This window comes from Vipera berus, assembly GCF_964194415.1.
Source record: "Vipera berus genome assembly, chromosome: 4".
NCBI lineage: Eukaryota > Metazoa > Chordata > Lepidosauria > Squamata > Viperidae > Vipera > Vipera berus.
Window position 1 is genome coordinate 41,701,033 of NC_138206.1, and position 19,121 is coordinate 41,720,153.

The following is a 19,121-nucleotide window of genomic DNA, read 5'->3' on the forward strand; positions in this document are numbered from 1 at the left end:
ATGTCCAAATGTAAACGTCTTCTGTATGTGTTACTTTATTTGGAATCTATCAACTGAATATAAATCACAACACAGTCATGTTTGCAGAAAGATTCAAGTTCAAATTTGCATTATGTAGAAATGGTGTCAGCTGTTCACTTAACGCTCACTGAAATACTGACTACAGGTACTTAAATTTGCAGGCAACTGTATTTTGAATGTATGCGTATCACTGCTAGCAGTGTAACCTTCCTAAACATGAGCAGACTTCCCACATATTTGGTCTTCCAGATGTACAGACTTCTCTTAAGAAATCTCACCAATTGCCATGTGGCTTGAGGGATTCTGGAAGCTGAAACATAGGCGTCTGGAGATGGCCTTGGATGGAGATGGGACAGTTCCCTCTAATGCAGACGTGTCAAACACAAGGCCCGGGGGCCGGATCCGGCCCGTGAAGTGGTTTCATGCAGCCCGCAAAGCCATCCTGGAAACAGTGAGGGAGCGGCCCCCTCTGCCTTGGTCCTGACTCAGAGTCCCTCCTTCTGCCAGAGACCCTCAGATCTGTCCCACTCCTGCCCAGGCCCCCATAGGCACCCTTGATGTGAACAATGTAGAGCTGGCCACGCCCACCCAGTAGGCCATACGCACCCTAGCCACGCTCACCCAGTAGGCCATGCCCACCCTGGCCATACCCACCCGGCCCCCTGAGGGCAACCGCAATGCTGATGCGGCCCTCAATGAAATTGAGTTTGACACCCCTGCTCTAATGTTTAACACACGAAGCTACAAAGCAGGAGACTGACTTCTAGTCCTTTTCTTAGTCAAAGCTGGCTGTGAAACATCTCAGCCCAATCCACCTCACAGGGTTACTGTTGGGAAAGGAGGAAGAGGAAGAACTGTTGCTGCCTTGAGCTATTTATAAAAATGGTAAAGACAGGGTATTAATAAAATAATCTGTTTTCTCCAAAAACATGTATTTCATGCGCTTGGAGTAACTATTAATAAATCACCTAGATTTATTACTACTGTTGCTGACAGATGTCAGGTTTAAATGTTGACAGTGATTATTATTTTTTTCCTTGCAGAGGAATCTTTATTTAGTCACACTGTGCCGTGTGTTTTTGCCTAACTGACATCACTGAACAATATTTTCAGCCATAGGCTAAATTGATCAAAGTTAAAAATATGATGAATCGCATGAGAGAAATGGATAGGACTAATCTGCACCCCTAAATTTAACACAAAAATATCCTTCCCTATTCCATCATCTTAGCTGATCTATGCAGATCTGTAGGTCAGATGTGAATTCTTTCCCTACTCAGCAATGGAGCGGGCCTGGAATTAAAATTTTACCAACTAGAAAACCATGATAGCTGAAGAATATAGATAGTGAATTTAGGTAGCCTAGTTTTGCTATAACCAGGGCTTTTTTTCTCACAGAACGCTCAGAACGGTGTTCCGGCACCTTTTTTGGATGGAACCTTGTAGGACAGGCAAGGCAGGTTGTATGACATGTGTGAGTTCTGGCACCTTTTTCTTATACAAAAAAAAGCACTGGCTATAACCCATAACATAAATCACAATCAGATACTAGTTCTATTACAATAGTAAATACGATTACTATACACAATTACTAACGCAGTTAAGAGCCACATGGAATATTCATTGATTCAGTACTTCAGCAACATTAACATTGTCTGCATTCTTAATAACAGTAAAAATACTCAAACATGTTTTCTGGCTCAATGATATACACACAGCTAATTTTTTAAACCATTTCCCCTAGGGTACAGTACCTAATAAGCTATTTCCCATTTCAAATGAGAAATTATTTTTCAGCCTTAACTGCTTTATTATTGATTGATGTGATAAGGATAACATGACAGTTAAAAGAAGGAAACTTTATTATTGATAATACAAGTAGTTTCTAAAAGCTATATTTTTAGGCAGGCTCTTCATTAAATTAATATTAATTAAAATATGTAGGAAAAATTAGTTCTGTGGTTATACCTTAACTTTAAAAATTGTCTAGAAAGATTATATTCAGCTCAATTTAAAATGTTTAGTAAGAGATTCAAACTTTAAAAAGCAGTCCATGTTCTTTATAAAAGGGAATTTGAATATATTACTGGAGAATATATTATGAAGAATGATAAGCTAATTGCTCTTTGACATTAATATTGTCTGTAAGTAGTAATGTATACCCTGTCTAAAATAATTTACATTCTACTACTAATGCTCATTTCCAAAATGTGAAACCATGATCCATTTTCACCATTATAGCAAGCTTTTTCTTGCTGTTTCAGCTACTAAATTATAGCAGTGATTAATACATTATTTTTACAATAGTTAGAAAACGTAATGTGCTTTCCTGATCAATTGTGTTGCAAAACTGCCTCTTCTGTTTGGGAACAAATCATTTTATACACCAGTGGCTTTGTGCTATGTTCTGAAAGAGCATTTAAAAAATCTTCTAGTGGACACAAGCCATCTTTACATCCTCTTGGAATCAGCTCCTATAAAATAAAAAAGTTATTTTGCAAAAAGAGATTTGAATGGCCATCCTTATATAAAATAACTTTGGATGGGTAACAGTTAAATAACAAAAGAAGACTAATTAAAAACAACTCAAGCCACCAAGCCCTATAATAATCTCATTGCAGAATCACAAATATTGGCCTCTCATCCCCTCCTGATTTAGCACCTGAAGTAAAATCCAAGTCTTAACAGCTACCCAGAAGGTGAGGAGGAAAGAGACTCTGCAACTCAAGAGGAAGGCTGTGGAAGAGGCTATGGAAAAGGCCTGCTTCCTTGGCCCCACTAAATGGCAACATTTAAAAGAGGGGACCTGGAACAAGCATCTACCAAACTAGTGGGACAGAAAGATGTGCATAGGGAAAAGCAGTTCCATGAGCAACCTGGTCCCATGCCATATAAAGATGACAATCGGTACTTTGAATTGCCATTGGATACATTTTTGAGCACAACTCCCAACTTTTTGCTAAATGGGTTCATTTCAAATTTTGAATGCATTACATGGATGTGTTAATTGCCATGGGAAAAAAAGCAGTTTGCCCATTCTTAAAACAATTGCCTTGAGCAATGAAAAAAATAATCTATTGAGGCACAGAGCCCAAACGGCATCTAGGAAAGATTGACACATTGATACCTGTTATTTATAGGGCACATCATTCTTAGTTATTTCTTCAGAAGCACTGTAGTACTGATTGCTTCATTTTTTAACAAGGCAGAGATTAGAACAAACCATGATGGCAAAGATCCAATATGCCATTTTTGGAAAGTGATGTGATCTGTTATATTGCTCATATTCGTATGAAACATGCAACCTGACATTTGCTAAGGATAGCCACGTAGTAATAGTAGTAGAAGTGGCCCAGAATTTGTACCTCTCCATTATAGATCAGTCGTATAAACCAATCCTTGGAATACTGATAGAGTTCCAGAGTCACATCTGCTGCATATGGAGGCCACTTTGAATTGAAGACCCCCATCGCCACCAGCAATGGGAAGAGTGTAACATCATGAACAGCATAGAGGATGAGCTTCCTAAATGCAAAATAAGTATAATGTACTCTTAGCACATCCAATGTATAAGGAACTATTTATTACATATCTTCATTCCATTTAGGATTAGTTTTCATGAACAGTGAACTAATACTTTAAAGCAAAATACACAATCCTTTTGCAAGGATTTCATTCTCAGACAATTCAGTGAGATAGTTCCATTTGAAGAGGATAGAAGCTGTATAAATCACACAAGCAGAAGTAGCTGAATTACATGAAGAATGCTTCCACCTAGTAGAAATATTCAAGGGTCTCATGGTAGCTATTGTAAAAGACACTCATGTAATCTATATTAAAAATAATTCAGGCTATTTAAAGAAAATCATGCCAATTTAAAGCATGCAACGACCAACCCAAAATATTAAACTTGTCATGGTTCTCACAAATCTTACATTCCTCATCTAACAAAAGTTTCCTTTAACCCAAAGTGAATCGCCAGTGTTTGCCAATGTTTACCCATTTTCCTTACATCTATGTAATACAGAAGGCTCCATTACACATGAACAGTAACAAAACCAGAAACGAACCTCCTGCAAAAAAAAAAAGACTGAATCCATAGGAATTGGGTGGCTATGTTAGGAAGCCTATGATACTTTTCTTCTTCCAAACATACACTCTGGAAGGGTGAAGGGTCTACCCTTAAATGAGCCTTACAGTCAAGTGTTCCCAAATGTGCTTTTAAGAGGACAGCTGTGCAGGCAGGCACAATAGTCTTGAACATGCAGGACCTAAATATTAAATCTAATAGCAATTGCCTAATCATTGTCCCTTCTCCATCCTACCAAGCTACTCCAACTTTCTCTTTTTACTTTTCTAGCTCATTATTGATGATTAGCCATCACAGTCTCATCATTTTATTTAGCCTTTTTCTACCGATTCAATTCCTGGAAGGGGCTATGATTACAGAACTACTCAACAATATTAAAATAGACAAACGTCTTGCCTATTCAGATGCTTTGGTCTAAGACTAGTATTTCCCAGTGCAGAATTTCCCAGTGCACAGATAACACATAGGACATTTAAACCCATGGCTTTAAACCACAGGTGTCAAACTTGCCGCGTCACCTGACGTGTCGTCATGTATCGTGACTTTTTTCACATTGCCGGAGCTGGGGTGGGCGCGGCCTCTGCATGATGCAACTGGCCTGTGGGCTGGCAGTTTGACATCCCTGCTTTAAACTATGCCTGGTCTGGTCTCTAATTATCAATTGCATGTAAGGTCCATGTGCGCAGGTTTTTATTAGCAAGATGTGCTCAGAGTAATGGTGATCTTTGAATGCTTCTCAGTTATGTGTTCTGCTGCAAGTGAAGACAGGGAGACTAATTTCTACAATTTACATACCTGGTCTTAATATCAGAAGTGGGAGGCTCTATTGCCTTCTTAATGTTGTCCTCCATGGCATTCAGGAGAGGACCAACAGACATCTGAAGAATCTGCCTATGGGAAAGAAAAATATTGGATACTATCAAAACAAGTCTTGAAGATATATAGCCTCTTTATCAGTTCTACATAATTGGTTTAACAGGTAAGAGACCCTAAAGTAGACTTTAAAGTTACTAGTATCGAACAGATGGTGCCACTCAGCCATCCCATGCTCACCTTGAGCTGTTAGTAATATAAAAGAATGAGTCAACAGCTCTCTGCTCAATTAGTTGCATAAAATTCTTCAAAACAGGGTGACTTGGTAGGTCATGTGCCTGAAAAGATAACATTGTGTAAATTAAGTAAAATACAGATCTCAAAATGACATCTAAGTTGAGATCACTACCATGGACATACATCTGCATGTCTGGAGACAGTTAACTAATAGTAATTTTGACAGGAATTTTAGGCGATAGCAAAACGGCACATTTCCTTGGGCCAAAATAGAATTATATGGTCAGGAATCCAGATATGCTGACATACCTAAATATAAATTAAGACTAGAGTATTCAACAGTAGAAAAATAGTAGGAACAAAATTTGAAAAATCTAGAAATTTGTGTACAGCAACTGTGACTTTTAAATATGTTGCAAGGAACTGTGACCTTCCAATGATAAAATGCCATTCACACCATGCCACGTTTCCTTGAAAAACAACTCATCTTAACTGCATAACAAAATGTGCAATATGTGTTCAGGTATTATTTCCTGTTTATGCAAATGTTATCAAAGCCTGAGCCATTTCTACATTAACTGACTTTAATATAGATCAACTGACTTCCAAGTCTACCATTCAAAGATTTTGTCAAGTAAAATCAACATTAAAACTAAACAAATATAGAGAAATACAACTAATTTTAAAAGGGTTACCTTAATATTAAGGTAAAGGTTCCCCCGCACATGCGTGCTAGTCGTTTCCAACTCTAGGGGCCGGTGCTCATCTCCGTTTCAAAGCCGAAGAGCCAGCGCTTGTCCGAGGACGTCTCAGTGGTCATGTGGCCGGCATGACTAGACGCCAAAGGCGCATGGAACGCTGTTACCTTCCCACTGTAGTGGTCCCTATTTTTCTACTTGCATTTTTACGTGCATTCGAACTGCTAGGTTGGCAGAAGCTGGGACGAGTAACAGGCGCTCACTCTGTTACGCGGCACTTGGGATTCGACCCGCCAAACTGCCGACCTTCTGATCGACAAGCTTAGCGTCCTAACCCACTGAGCCACCGCGTACCTTAATATTACACAAAATCTAATCCATGTTCATTATAAATGGGAATTGCATACATATTATTTGCTCCTATCTTAGGATATTAGTAAAAAAGCGGGTCCAAATGTTCCCTTTGCTGCTGTCTTGCCTTTTATGCTTAATTCCTGTAAATATTCAGACCAGGAATTACAGGAACTGAAGCAGAGGAATGACATCAGCTGGAGAAATTCAGCATTTACAAACAGGTATATTTAATAATAATAAAGTTTTATGAAAAATAATGGAAATACATTAGGTGGGGAGAGAATAAAGAGCAATGAATGTGACTGACCATTTAGGCAAGGTACAGCTATTGAGAGAAGGAGATTAAGGTTCAGACTTGAAAAAGAACGCATTTTGTCTTGTTTAAAGGAAGTTGTGCGATTGCCTCACTAGACTTACCCCTCTTCCTACTTCTGCACTGAGGAATCTTGCATGCTTGATGACGATTTCTTGAGTGTGGTTTTTCCCCACAGAATTGCATACAACGCTTTAACAGTTGAAGAAAACAAGAAGTTTACCTGTTCTGCAAAAATGTTGTCAAGGAGGAGGAGGAAGTCTACTTTTTGCTCATTACTAATGCCCAACTTTTGTTTAATATTTGTCAGATCTTCTAAGATGCCTTGGTGCAAATTCAAACTAGCCCATCCATCTCTGTCAAGGAAAACAAAGTGCTTCAGGTGCTTCTTAAATGTTGCTTTGTAGGTCACAAAAATCAACAGTAGATGTACTGGGTTTTTTGGCTTGTACCTCTCAAAAATGAAGGGTATAGCAATGTGAAATACACAGGCTGAAGGTATAGTTCTGCATGTTTCAGAATCTGTGTAAGTATAAATGTATTTAGGCTTATACTTCAATGAGAGGGTTTTTTGTGTGTGCTTTCTACAGTAGCCCTTAAAAGGTGCAACTGCTTTAAGGCTTATCAGACAAGTTCTGAACCACTCTTTCTGCATCATTTTCAAAACATACAGTTATAGAAGATACTAAATTCAAAATCAATTTCAAATAGCACGGGCTCATTTAAGCAGATGTTTAAATTTCTACCCATATTCATTTAGAACAGACATGTCAAACACAAGGCCCGGGGGACAGATCCCGCCCGCGAAGTGGTTTCATGTGGGCTGCAAAGCCATCCTGGAAACAGTGAGGGAACGGCCCCCACTGCCTTGGCCCTGGCCCAGAGACCCTCCTTCTGCCAGAGACCCTCAGATCTGTCCCACTCCTGCCCAGGCCCCCATAGGCACCCTTGATGCGAACCATGTAGAAGCTGGCCACGCCCACCCAGTAGGCCACGCCCACCCTGGCCATACCCACCCGGCCCCCTGAGGGCAACTGCAATGCTGATGCGGCCCTCAATGAAATTGAGTTTGACACCCCTGATTTAGAAGATTGAAGTAAAAAGGTTTTAAAAAATGTTTGCAATATTTTAAGAAAATACCAGAATCTTCAAGATCTATCCATATCACTACAGGCAGCTCATGAATTACAAAGGCAATTGGGACTGTAATTTCCATCACAAAGTGATGTAATTCTAAAGTGTGACATCACATGACAGCATCACTCAGTGATGGCAATCCCTACAGTCCTCATTGCCACTGCTAAGTGAGGATTGTTGACCACCTCTTTGCAATTTCATGTTAGTTTTCAACAACCAAAGTCACTAGGGAAGTGGCAAGTCCCAGGTGACTGCTGTCAGTTGAAATCTCAATCTCTCTCTCTCTCTGTCTGTGTGCGCGCGTGCGTGCGCGCGCACGCAGGTGGTCAGTGAGACTTGGGATTAGCTGCTACCTGTATATAGGCTACAATCACTATATGGGTTTCATCAAGAATGGCAGAACTGAAGCCTATATTATACTCCAGATCAGTAATTATCAGTTTTCTTAAGCATAGATTTTGAATGTAGATTATGGCACTCCTAACAAAATGGCCATGGGATAAGAATACAACCTTTTTTATTAGAAGATATATGGATGGTCTGCTTTGTCCACCCCCCTGAAGCTTTGCACCGGCACGCCACAGGGCTGTGTGCTTAGCCCCTACCTGTACTCTTTATACACTTATGATTGTGTATCATCTGACCCATCCACTGCGATAATCAAGTTCGCAGATGATACAACTGTGGTGGGTCTTATTACAGGTGGGGATGAGAGAGCATATAGGGCGGAGGTACAAAAACTATCCATATGGTGTAGTAACAACAACTTGCACCTAAACATCGGCAAGATGAAAGAGATGGTGTTAGACTTCCGGAGAAAAAAGGAGGAACCTGCCCCACTTTACATCGGGGAGGACTGTGTGGAGAGAGTTTCCTCCTTTAAATTTCTGGGAGTCTACCTCTGTGAAGATCTGACCTGGAAAGTTAACACAACCCAGGTGGCTAGAAAGGCCCAACAGAGGCTTCACTTTCTTAGGGTCTTGCGGAAGAACAGGGTAGAACAACAGCTAATGACCCTCTTTTACCGGTCTACTATAGAGAGCGTCCTCTCGTATGGTATTGTGGTTTGGTATGCTGGTCTGACAGCCGCGGACAGGAAAGTATTACAGAGGGTAGTGAGCACAGCACAAGACATTGTGGGCTGTTCCCTGACACCACTGATGACATCGCCAGGGCTCGTTGCCTTGGAAGAGTGAGGAAGATTCTCAGGGATGACTCACACCCTGGACGGTATCTCTTTACTCTCCTACCATCCGGTAGGAGATATAGGAATATAGCCAGCCGTACCAACAGGCTGAAAAATAGCTTTTATCCGTGGGCTGTTAGGCTTTTAAATGGGACATAATCTTATGCAGAATTGACTTGGGAGGCCGGTGTGTGGTGTAGTTGGTTCACATGGTGTGGTAGGATGGAGGGTTTGTTATCACTGTGTGTTGGGGGGAGAGAGCACGGGGGGGGAGGCTCAGCTAATCTCAATGTACACATGTTGTACTTTGACAATAAAGGTTTATTATTATTATTATGAGACTTTTTACAGCTATGCAAGATGCTTATCACCACCCTATTTCACTTTTGCTTTTATATAGGGACACTTTAAAATTTATCAGTGGGCAGCAGCCTTCTGCATTTTTTTTCTCCCCAAGAAGTTCCCCGGGTAAGTACAGAGGCCAGAGACATTCCTGAAATTAGGGTTGTATGCTAGTTCCCATTTGTTTTGAATTCTATCTACATGGAAAAAAATAGATCTCGTGACACATGGAACCTAGTAGCCACCATTGAAGGACCCAGGAACTAAATACCATTGGCTTTCTTTGAACATCAGCATAACATATGATTGAGTAGGCATTGTTAGATACCATATTGTTACTTTTTTTTCCATTTCAACCTCAGGGAACCTTCTGAAAGAATTTTATTCATTTTCTAAACTGCAAATGGAATGTGTGTTAGGTTATTTATTACAGTTTCCTGGGAGTTCTAGTTAGTAATTCATGGAATACAGCTGTGATCTAAACAGCTAACGAGCCTTTTTCTATTTTGTATTAGTATTTTGCAGTTGTTCTTACTACATTAGTCTAAGACTCTGGCAATAATGATTACAACCATTTGCGGAAGGCTTTTGTAGTTATCTACACTTACCTATAATGATAGTGAAAGAGGCAAGGTTCAACTTGCTCCATGCATAAACCTGGAACATGGCCACACTCTTTGAAGATCAACTGTGCACAACAAGCCAAATTTAACTACCCATTCCTAAAAGCATAACCAATGAATTTAGGATAACACATGCTGCTTTTGATAATGAAGCTGTCTTACATCAGTTGTCATCAACCTGGAGCTCTCTACATACATTAAAATTATTCTGTTCAGAAATTCAAATTAGAACCCATGGCTGCTTTGGACAAGGCTATTACAAGCTGCTTTTTGGGCCATCACAGGGTATTCTATACATATTAAATATTCAATAACATCAATCAAAAATATACCAGCAACTGGCTTCTGGTTTGCGCTCGTGGACATGCGCGGAGAGCTCTCCTTCCCGCCGCTTGGTTTTCCTCCATTGGAAGACCTTGAAAAGGGTCGAAAGTCGCCCTGGAGGGGCGACAACCATGAGGAGGCCTTTCGACTGATCGCAGAGGGGCGGCAGCCCCTCTGTTTGATCTGGTGCAGCTCCTCTGGACGACGAAGAAAAGATTGGCCATTAACATGGCCGTACCAGCCAAAAGCCAAAAGCACTAATAAGCACGAAGAAAGCAGCGCAGAGGAACTGGGTGAGACCCTACCTTTCTTATTCCCCCAACTACTTTCCTGTGGGAGCGTTTTGAAAATTTCTTCTCCCCCTTTGGAATAGCGGCGTCTGCCTACTTGGGGATTTAAAGCTTTGGAAAAAAAAGAAAAATATAACTAAATTAAACAACTAAAAATTGGACTTGCACCTTTTGGATATTTGGGGTCCCAAAAAGTTCCTATTTCTATGGGGACCTGTTACCCTATCTCAGGGGTAGGCAACCTTGGCTCTTTTATGACTCGTGGACTTCATCTCCCAGAATTCCTGAGCCAGCCATGCTGAGGAGAAAGGGAGAGGTTTTCATGCTGAGCCATGCTGGCTCAGGAATTCTGGGAGTTGAAGTCCACGAGTCATAAAAGAGCCAAGGTTGCCTGCCCCTGCCCTATCTACTTGTTAAGCTGGGGAAAGAAAAAGGGAAAAATTAAACTGGATAAAAACTTAACTGGAGCTTGGAAAAGGATTTTATATGCTACTAAGGACATCTTGTGGTGAAGCCTGGAACAGCAAGGAAATTTACCTTTTACTGTAAGACCTGGCTACAGCCTAGCTGACCTTGGCATTTGAAACAGCTGGTGGAGAAAACAACTTCCAGAAATAGTGGAGGTGGACATTCACTGACTTCTATTAAAAATAGCCTCCATTAAAGAACTGTCTCTAAACACCTTAGAAAGTGAGGAATACTATCCACAACTTAACTATAAACTTATACTTGAAACAATCCTTGAAATTACTGAGAAGACAAAATCCAGACTGAAAGACAAAGGTGCCAGCCTAAATTTACAAAATGAAGCCCTGATTTCAACTGACGAATCTACAATCCAAAAAGCAACAGAAGAGGAAGAAATTAATATCAAGACAGAGGACTTTAAAGAACAACAAGTACAATCTACTGAGAACCTCGATAGCCAAACCTTGATCTCAACTATAAAACTTGCAACCCAAAAAACAACACAAACTGAATAAAACAACACTAAGATGGAGGGTTCTAAAGACTTACAACTACAACATACTGAAAACTTAGACAACCATACAACAACAATCCATGGATCCTGATAGATTCCAAGCGGCGCTGGGGTCCCCACCTGCCTCCATTGCTCACAACTCGGCGGATGCCTTAGTGGAAGCCTGGGAAAGGGCAGCCACTGAGGCACTTGACCAGGTTGTACCCTTGCGGCCCCTGACCCGGTGCAGATCCCAGCGAGCTCCATGGTTCTCCGCGGAGCTCCGGGAGATGAAGCGTCGGAAACGGGGCCTAGAGAGCTGCTGGAGGTCCAGCCGATCCGAATCCGACCGGTTGCGGTTAAGAACCTATATTAGGTCTTATCTCGTAGCGATGAGGGCGGCGAGGTGTAATTACTTCTCTACCCTCATCGCGTCCGCAGATAATCGCCCGGCCGCCCTGTTTAGGGTGACTCGCTCCCTGCTTAATCAGGAGGTGAGGGAGGATCCCTTGCAGGGTCGTGCCGAGGAGTTTAGTCAACATCTGTCGGATAAAATCGCTCGGATTCGGACTGGTTTGGACTCCAGCTGGACAGAGTCTGACGATCAGGACACGGGCGGTCTTGTCAATGTTATCTGGGAGGAGTTTGATTCTGTGACCCCTGATGAAGTGGACAGGATTATGGGGAGGCTGAGCTCCACCACATGTTTATTGGACCCGTGCCCTTCTTGGCTGGTTTATGCAGCTAGGGAGAGGACACGAGGCTGGTTCCAGGCGGTTATATCTGCTTCTTTGAGTGAGGGTAATTTCCCCACCGTCTTGAAGGAGGCGGTGGTGAGACCTCTCCTCAAGAAGCCTGCCTTGGACCCAGCTGTATTGAACAACTTTCATCCAGTCTCCAACCTTCGCTTTCTTGCGAAGGTTGTTGAGAGTGTGGTGGCGCATCAGCTCCCTCTGGTCCTGGATGAAGTGGATTATCTGGACCCGTACCAATCGGGTTTCAGGCCCGGGTACAGCACGGAGACGGCATTGGTCGCTCTGGTGAATGATCTCTGGAGGGCTCGGGATAGGGGATATTTCTCTGTCCTAGTCCTATTAGACCTCTCGGCGGCTTTCGATACCATCGACCATGGTATCTTGCTGCGGCGTCTCAGGGGATTGGGAGTGGGAGGCACAGTTCTTCAGTGGTTCTCCTCCTATCTCCTGGGACGCTCGCAGTCGGTGTTGGCAGGGGGGCAGAGATCGGCCCCTAGGTCTCTCGTTTGTGGAGTTCCTCAGGGGTCGGTTCTCTCGCCTCTCCTGTTCAACATCTACATGAAACTGCTGGGTGAGATCATTCGTGGTTTTGGAGTTGGGTATCATCAATACGCCGATGATACCCGACTTTTCATTTCGACCCCAAACCACCCCAGTGATGCCCTCGCTGTGATGTCCCGTTGCCTGGAGGCGGTTCGGGTCTGGATGGGGAGGAACAGACTTCAACTCAACCCTGACAAGACTGAGTGGCTGTACATTCCGGCATCCCGGGACATTCAAAATGTTCCATCGCTTTCTATGGGGGGTGAGTCCTTACCCCCCGTGGATAGGGCTCGCAACTTGGGAGTCCTCCTAGATTCACGACTTACTCTGGAAGATCATATAGTGGCCGTGACTAGGGGGGCTTTCGCCCAGGTTCGCCTGGTGTGCCAGTTGCGGCCCTATCTGGACCGGGATGCCCTGTGTACGGTCACTCATGCGCTCGTGACCTCTCGCCTGGACTACTGTAATGCTCTCTACATGGGGCTTCCCTTGAAGACCACTCGGAGGCTCCAACTGGTACAGAATGCGGCCACGAGAGTTGTCTTGGGAGTTTCCCGGTACTCCCATGTTACACCTTTGCTCCGCGAGCTGCATTGGTTACCAGTTGTCTTCCGGGTGAGGTTCAAGGTCTTGGTTATGATCTTTAAGTCCTTACATGGCATGGGTCCGGGATACCTCGAGGACCACCTGCTGCCGGCGTCAACTCCCCTCCGCCCTGTGCGTGCCCACAGAGAGGGTCTCCTCAGGGTGCCTCCGGTCAAGGAATGTCGACTAGTGGCCCCCAGGGGGAGGGCCTTCTCTGTGGGTGCTCCGGCACTATGGAACCAACTGCCGGTTGAGCTCCGGATGGCATCGGACCTTTGATCCTTCCGTCGCGGGTTGAAGACCCACCTATTTGAATTAGCTGGTCTGGCCTGATGGGGGAATATGGGTTTTTTAATTGTTTTTTATCATTCTATTGTTGTTGTATTTTAATTGGGCATTGGTTTAATTTCTTTTTAATTTTTGTACTGCTATTTATATATGCCCTGTGAACCGCCCTGAGTCCCTCGGGAGAAGGGCGGTATAGAAATCAAATAAACTTAACTTAAACTTAACTTAACTTCAACTCTGGACATGAGCTCTCACCAAGCCAGATGAAACTGGAAGAAGAAGAAGACCAGACTGAACTGATGACAAATATACTGATCCAAACACGGAGACTTGAACTATCAGAGCACAATTTAATTACAAAGAGGCCAGTTGCTTTGAAAAATTGACAACTGGATGGTCTCCCTTGATTCAAATAACATGTGTAGGAATGAAGGGAGATCCATTTGAGGATTTAAAGGCATTGGTATGGAAGCCTGCTTGGCACGAAAAGAAAGCCAGAGTTAGACTTTAAAAAAAATGTTTTTTTCTTTTTCTTTTTTATCTATAATGGAAGAGCCTAAATTTTACTTAATGAGTCAAGGGGAGACTTTAAAAGATATTATTTGATTCAATATTTAGGATTTAGACTTACAAGGGAAATTAAAATTAGCTATTAGAATATAGTTTTGACTTATAATATAGAAGTTGGATTGAGACAATAAAGGATACTTTATTAGTAAGTGATGAGGATGACAAATAGAATATATCTGTGAAATATATTTGTGATATAAAATAAGAATGTATTTAACTAAGCAATATGTGTATTTTAGATATAACTATTATGTAATGAAATAGGGGAAATTTGGGTTACCTGAAAGTTAAATACTATGGATCTTAAAGGCTAAATTGGAGCACTGTAATTGAAAATTGGTAAAATCTTAAAAACAGGACATGGTAACTATAAGTAAAAATATAGCGATAAATATCTTAACTGATTGTGTTATAACTAGAAATGTAAACTTGATTGTGACATAGTAATTATGGGAAACAGAGAGAGGATTTTTAGATTATTTAACCTGAGATAGGTACAAATGATTTTGTTACTGGACTATTGATTACCCAATTACCACATTGCTTTCTAAACATTTTCATATTTTGATGCATATATATATATATATTGGCAACTCACCTATACAAACGTTTAAGTTGTTGGCAATTCCCTGGATTGGGATAAAGGATTTCAGATTCTGCATTATCTGTGACAATGGTAACAGCTCCTGGGTAATTAAGAAAAATTGCTCTTACACAAATTGTAATATCACAGATATAAAGGATTCAAACTAAGACTTCTTGCATTCTGAAATAATATAAAACCATCTGAACTACATTTTGGATTTTAAGTATTTGTGGTATCCTTTCCATTTTATTACTACTTGAACAACCTAAAGAACGTTTTCTACTCTTGAAAGTCTACAAGCCTCTATTCCTAAGTACATTACTTTGCAAGTTAATGATATATCATGGCTGCAAACTAAAAGATACTGCCAAGTAATACTTATTAACATATCAGATATTTGCCAGAGATATATTCAACTCTTGCATTTAATAGCTCATACTGCAAGATTTTTGTAATTTTTTATAAAGACATCACATATGCTTTGATGTCTTAAAACAAAACCTTTAATAATTATAAATGCTGGGGATACCAAATCAAATCTAAGCTCAGAGGATACTACCTCTCCCTATAATTTCATGACTTTCAAGCTTTAAGCCAAAATAACTTTATTCTGAGTAACCTATAACTCCTCTAACATCTTGGATCCCAGAACTTTCATCTATTCCACACAGAATCTGGAATTTATTGGGCTGCCTTTTTAGTGAGGTTTTGGATAGTGGATTTTGGCATTTTTACACCTCATTTTATGGTAGAATTCTAACTAGTTATTTATGGGGTTATCCACCTAGACGAAGTGACAAAATGGCTGGGAATCCATGATGGCAGACATGATATGAAGCGGGACAGAAAACTTCCTGTGTTTCCCTGAAAGTAAGGCTTACCCTGAAAATCCTAGCTTGATTTTTGGGGTTGGGCCTAATATAAGCCCTACCCCCCAAATAAGCCCTAGTTTTGGGGCAAGGCACACACTTAAAAATCAAGCTAGGGTGGGGGTGGGGGGGGTGGAGATGCCCCACATGCCCCACACCCACTTATCTTGCAGCTTGGCCTCTCCTCACCACCCACTTCTTCTGCAGCCAGGCCTACATTTCTCAGTCATGGGCCTTTCCGGAAGGCCACTGCAGCTAAGAACTGAGCTACGGATTCAATCCATAGGTACTCGGATACAGTGGCCTTCTGGAAAGGCCTGACTGCGAAATGCAGGCCAGAATGCAGCTGCAGAATGAAGCTGCTCCTTCGGCCACAGAAGAAGTGGGCCGGCTAGGTGGGACTGTGGGTGCCAAGGTGAATATAAAAATCCACCCCCTGAAAATAAGACCTGGTGCCTCTTTTGGAGGCAAAAAAAATTAAGACCCGGTCTTATTTTCGGGGAAACTCAGTAATAGTGAAAAGCTTTCACTGCTAACCTTCTTTCTGTTGTTGGAACAGCCCAGCTAACAAACATTGTGTGGACTCCAGATTCCTATCAATATTAGTGGAGCGGATGCTGAAAGAAAGTAAACAATGAAATTAAGCAAAGGTGGCCACTGCTTCCATACACTCTTACAAACATTATAGATGAGTGTTACAAGACTTGTAAAATTAAATGTGATATAAAGGTTAAGGATGCTGAATTATGAGGGAGAGAGATACAAGTTCTATTCTATCCTCATCCATGGAAACTCATTGGGTGGCTGAACTAGTCAATTTGTCTTAGACGAGCCCACCTCACAGAGATATTTTTGGGAAAAATAAGTTTTGCATTTTTCTTCAATATTAGTACATACTACATAAAATATACTACTGAATACTAACTTACAAGACCTCAGAGGGTTTGTAGGATGATGACAGGAAATTAGTCTCCTCAATGTAACGTTTCCTTAGCCGTTCCCCCAGGGCAAACATTTGCTGCATGCCAACTTTTGTCAACTGTCCTACAATTACATCTCCCTAGAAAGAAAGAAAAAATCATTTAAAGCTGCTCACCAGCAGACAGGAAAACACAATGCTTGGGAAGCAAAATACCTTCAGCACTGTTTTTTTGTAATTTTCTTCATAAGGAGAAAATGGTCTTGGTCCACCAGTGAGATTAGTTACTATGTAGGGAAACTTCATTTGAGCAGGGATCTCCAGAAGAGTAGGATCCCACTCTACCTGTTTCAAAAACATGACAAAGGTTTGATTTAAAAAATCATGAGTTCTAAACCACTTACATAATACTTCAGCTCAATCATCAATGATGGGATAATAGGAATTAGAACTAACTAGATTGGATTTTTTTTACATCTAAGCAAAATTTAACAATCAATGGAAAACAATGTATTTATGGACCTTAACACTGAATATATAATACAGTAAAGAATGTTAAATATCAGGTCTATCTATTAGCCTTCAGATGCTTCCCATCTTGGCTGTCCTCAACATATTAAAAGCTGCTGGTGGGAAGGGCTCCTTCAGACCATTATGTTGTAGCCAAAATTAAGAATACAGATGTACCAGTCATTAGCATTCAATGTAAGCAAGTGCTTTTCCAAGAAATTTCCCTTGCTCATACACAATCAGTGGTCCCATGAAATAGATGTACTGTACAATGCTCGTCTTCGAACCCATGAATACTGTAACATGTTTAACTGTCATTGTGGGTCAGGCCTTAGGATGCCTTTTTTTTCTTTCTATCAGATTCACTAGGAGCAAAAATCATTATATCAGGAAGTTTGAAAAAATTGTTTCCAATTCTATATTTTATTTGACTTCCTTTGGAAGATGTGTTACTTTTCCTAACTTGATCTGTGAAACAGAAACACACTGTAAATTTGATCTTGTACAGTAAAAAAATTCGACATGCTTGATCATAACTTGAGCTGTGCAAGCATGTAAAATGCACGTTGCCACTTGAGTACAACAGCCCTCTGTCTTAATTGTGTTGCAATCAAGATTATGGCTGGGCCGCTTCCAGAAAAGGCAACTTCTACTGTGGCTCAACGGAAAAAAAACAAACATTCTTGAAAGCACCAGTTCCTTCTCTCTTTCTAAGAGGAAATCACCCAAGCCAGGAATCCTCTTTCACAGCCAATGTTCGTAGAACATGATTGCCCATGGCTAGTGTCATCAACACAATGAACATGAATTTGGGCAAAGTCAGGGGGACAATGGAGGACAGGGGGACCTGGTGTGCTATGGTCCATGGAATCATGAAGGGTCAGACACGACTTAGTGACTGAACAGCAACTACACTGATCTCTAACCAACACCCAGGCTACGTGTGCACCACATAGAGCGCTAAACCGTGACCGACAGCCAAAGTTCTGAAGAAGTGCATTAGGAAACACAGTTACCACTCTCCTTTACAGGATGGTTGCAAGTTATCTAAATTTAGCAACTATCCTGTAAAGGAGACTGGTAATTGTGTTTCCTAATGCACATCTTCAGAACTTTGGGTGTCAATCACGGTTTAGCTAGATATGTGGTACATACATAGAAGGCGGCGCTTACTTCGCCCACTGCGGCGCTCTCCTGCTCACCTGCTCGACGCCCGGGATTGGCCGGAGAGGCGTACGAGCCCCGTGCCGAAAGAGAACTTGCACCAATTTCAGCTCTGGCCGGCCGCGATTGCTGCCGCTCTCTCCGTTGCTCTTTCCAGCCTCGGCCAGGACGCTCTTCTTGCGGTGCACGTAACAAGACAGAGCGCCAACCATGCCTACCCGAGCCCACAGATCCATGCTAATGTAACGTCTTAAAAAAAATCCAGGGGAAGTAGAAGCTCAACTCAAAAGAAGCCGCCTGCGGCTTTCCCTGCCTTTGCCCGGGAACGCCCCGCGAATCATCGAATAGAAACACCCGCCCCCCCACTTTTCTCCTCTGCAACTGCCAAGACTTCCTGAAACAAATTCCCAACCCATTGAACATGGAGGCGGATCGTGAGAAATGAGCTTTTCCTTTTCTGTTCGTTCCTCCCTCCCTCTGCAAACAGCGGCTAAAAAACTACGACTCCCAGAGGACATCAGGATATTTAAATCTCAGGGCGGGAGCGTCGGGTCCTTTTTGTTTGGCGACGGTGGCTGGTGCGGGGTCGGGAGAGGGAGTGGAGGTGGGACCTGGAAGAGTTTGACTTTGATTTAAACTTAGTTATAGCATGGCATGTTGCAGTATAGTAATAAATAAAAAATAAAAAAAAATAAATAAAAAATAACTAACTAACTAACTAACTCAAGTCGGTTGTGTATTAGTTTAATGGTATTAATCGGTGATAATGCAAAAAGTGCCAGTTTAAAATATTCTAATAAGCTAAAAACTCTGGTAGTGATTTGTGATTAGTACAGTATTCTCGTTTTCATATTTTATTTTTATTTAATACATACAAAAATAAAACAGTCTTACTTTATACTTGCTGCATAGAGTGCAAGAACATAATACCCACAGGAATTAC

At 41.7% G+C, this 19,121-nt stretch overlaps 1 protein-coding gene across 1 annotated transcript; it reads right to left on the minus strand.

The window, feature by feature from the left end:
* Positions 1–1,690: 1,690 nt before the first annotated feature.
* On the minus strand, positions 1,691–18,634 carry ACP6 (acid phosphatase 6, lysophosphatidic). Its single transcript, XM_081326491.1, has 10 exons — positions 18,217–18,634; positions 16,721–16,849; positions 16,515–16,645; positions 16,123–16,202; positions 14,729–14,816; positions 6,750–6,882; positions 5,165–5,262; positions 4,907–5,002; positions 3,387–3,546; positions 1,691–2,495 (listed from the first exon to the last, which is right to left on the minus strand). The coding sequence occupies exons 1-10, from the start codon at positions 18,412–18,414 to the stop codon at positions 2,355–2,357; spliced, it is 1,254 nt and encodes a 417-aa protein (XP_081182617.1). The 5' UTR covers positions 18,415–18,634; the 3' UTR covers positions 1,691–2,354.
* Between the last annotated feature and the right edge of the window lie 487 nt (positions 18,635–19,121).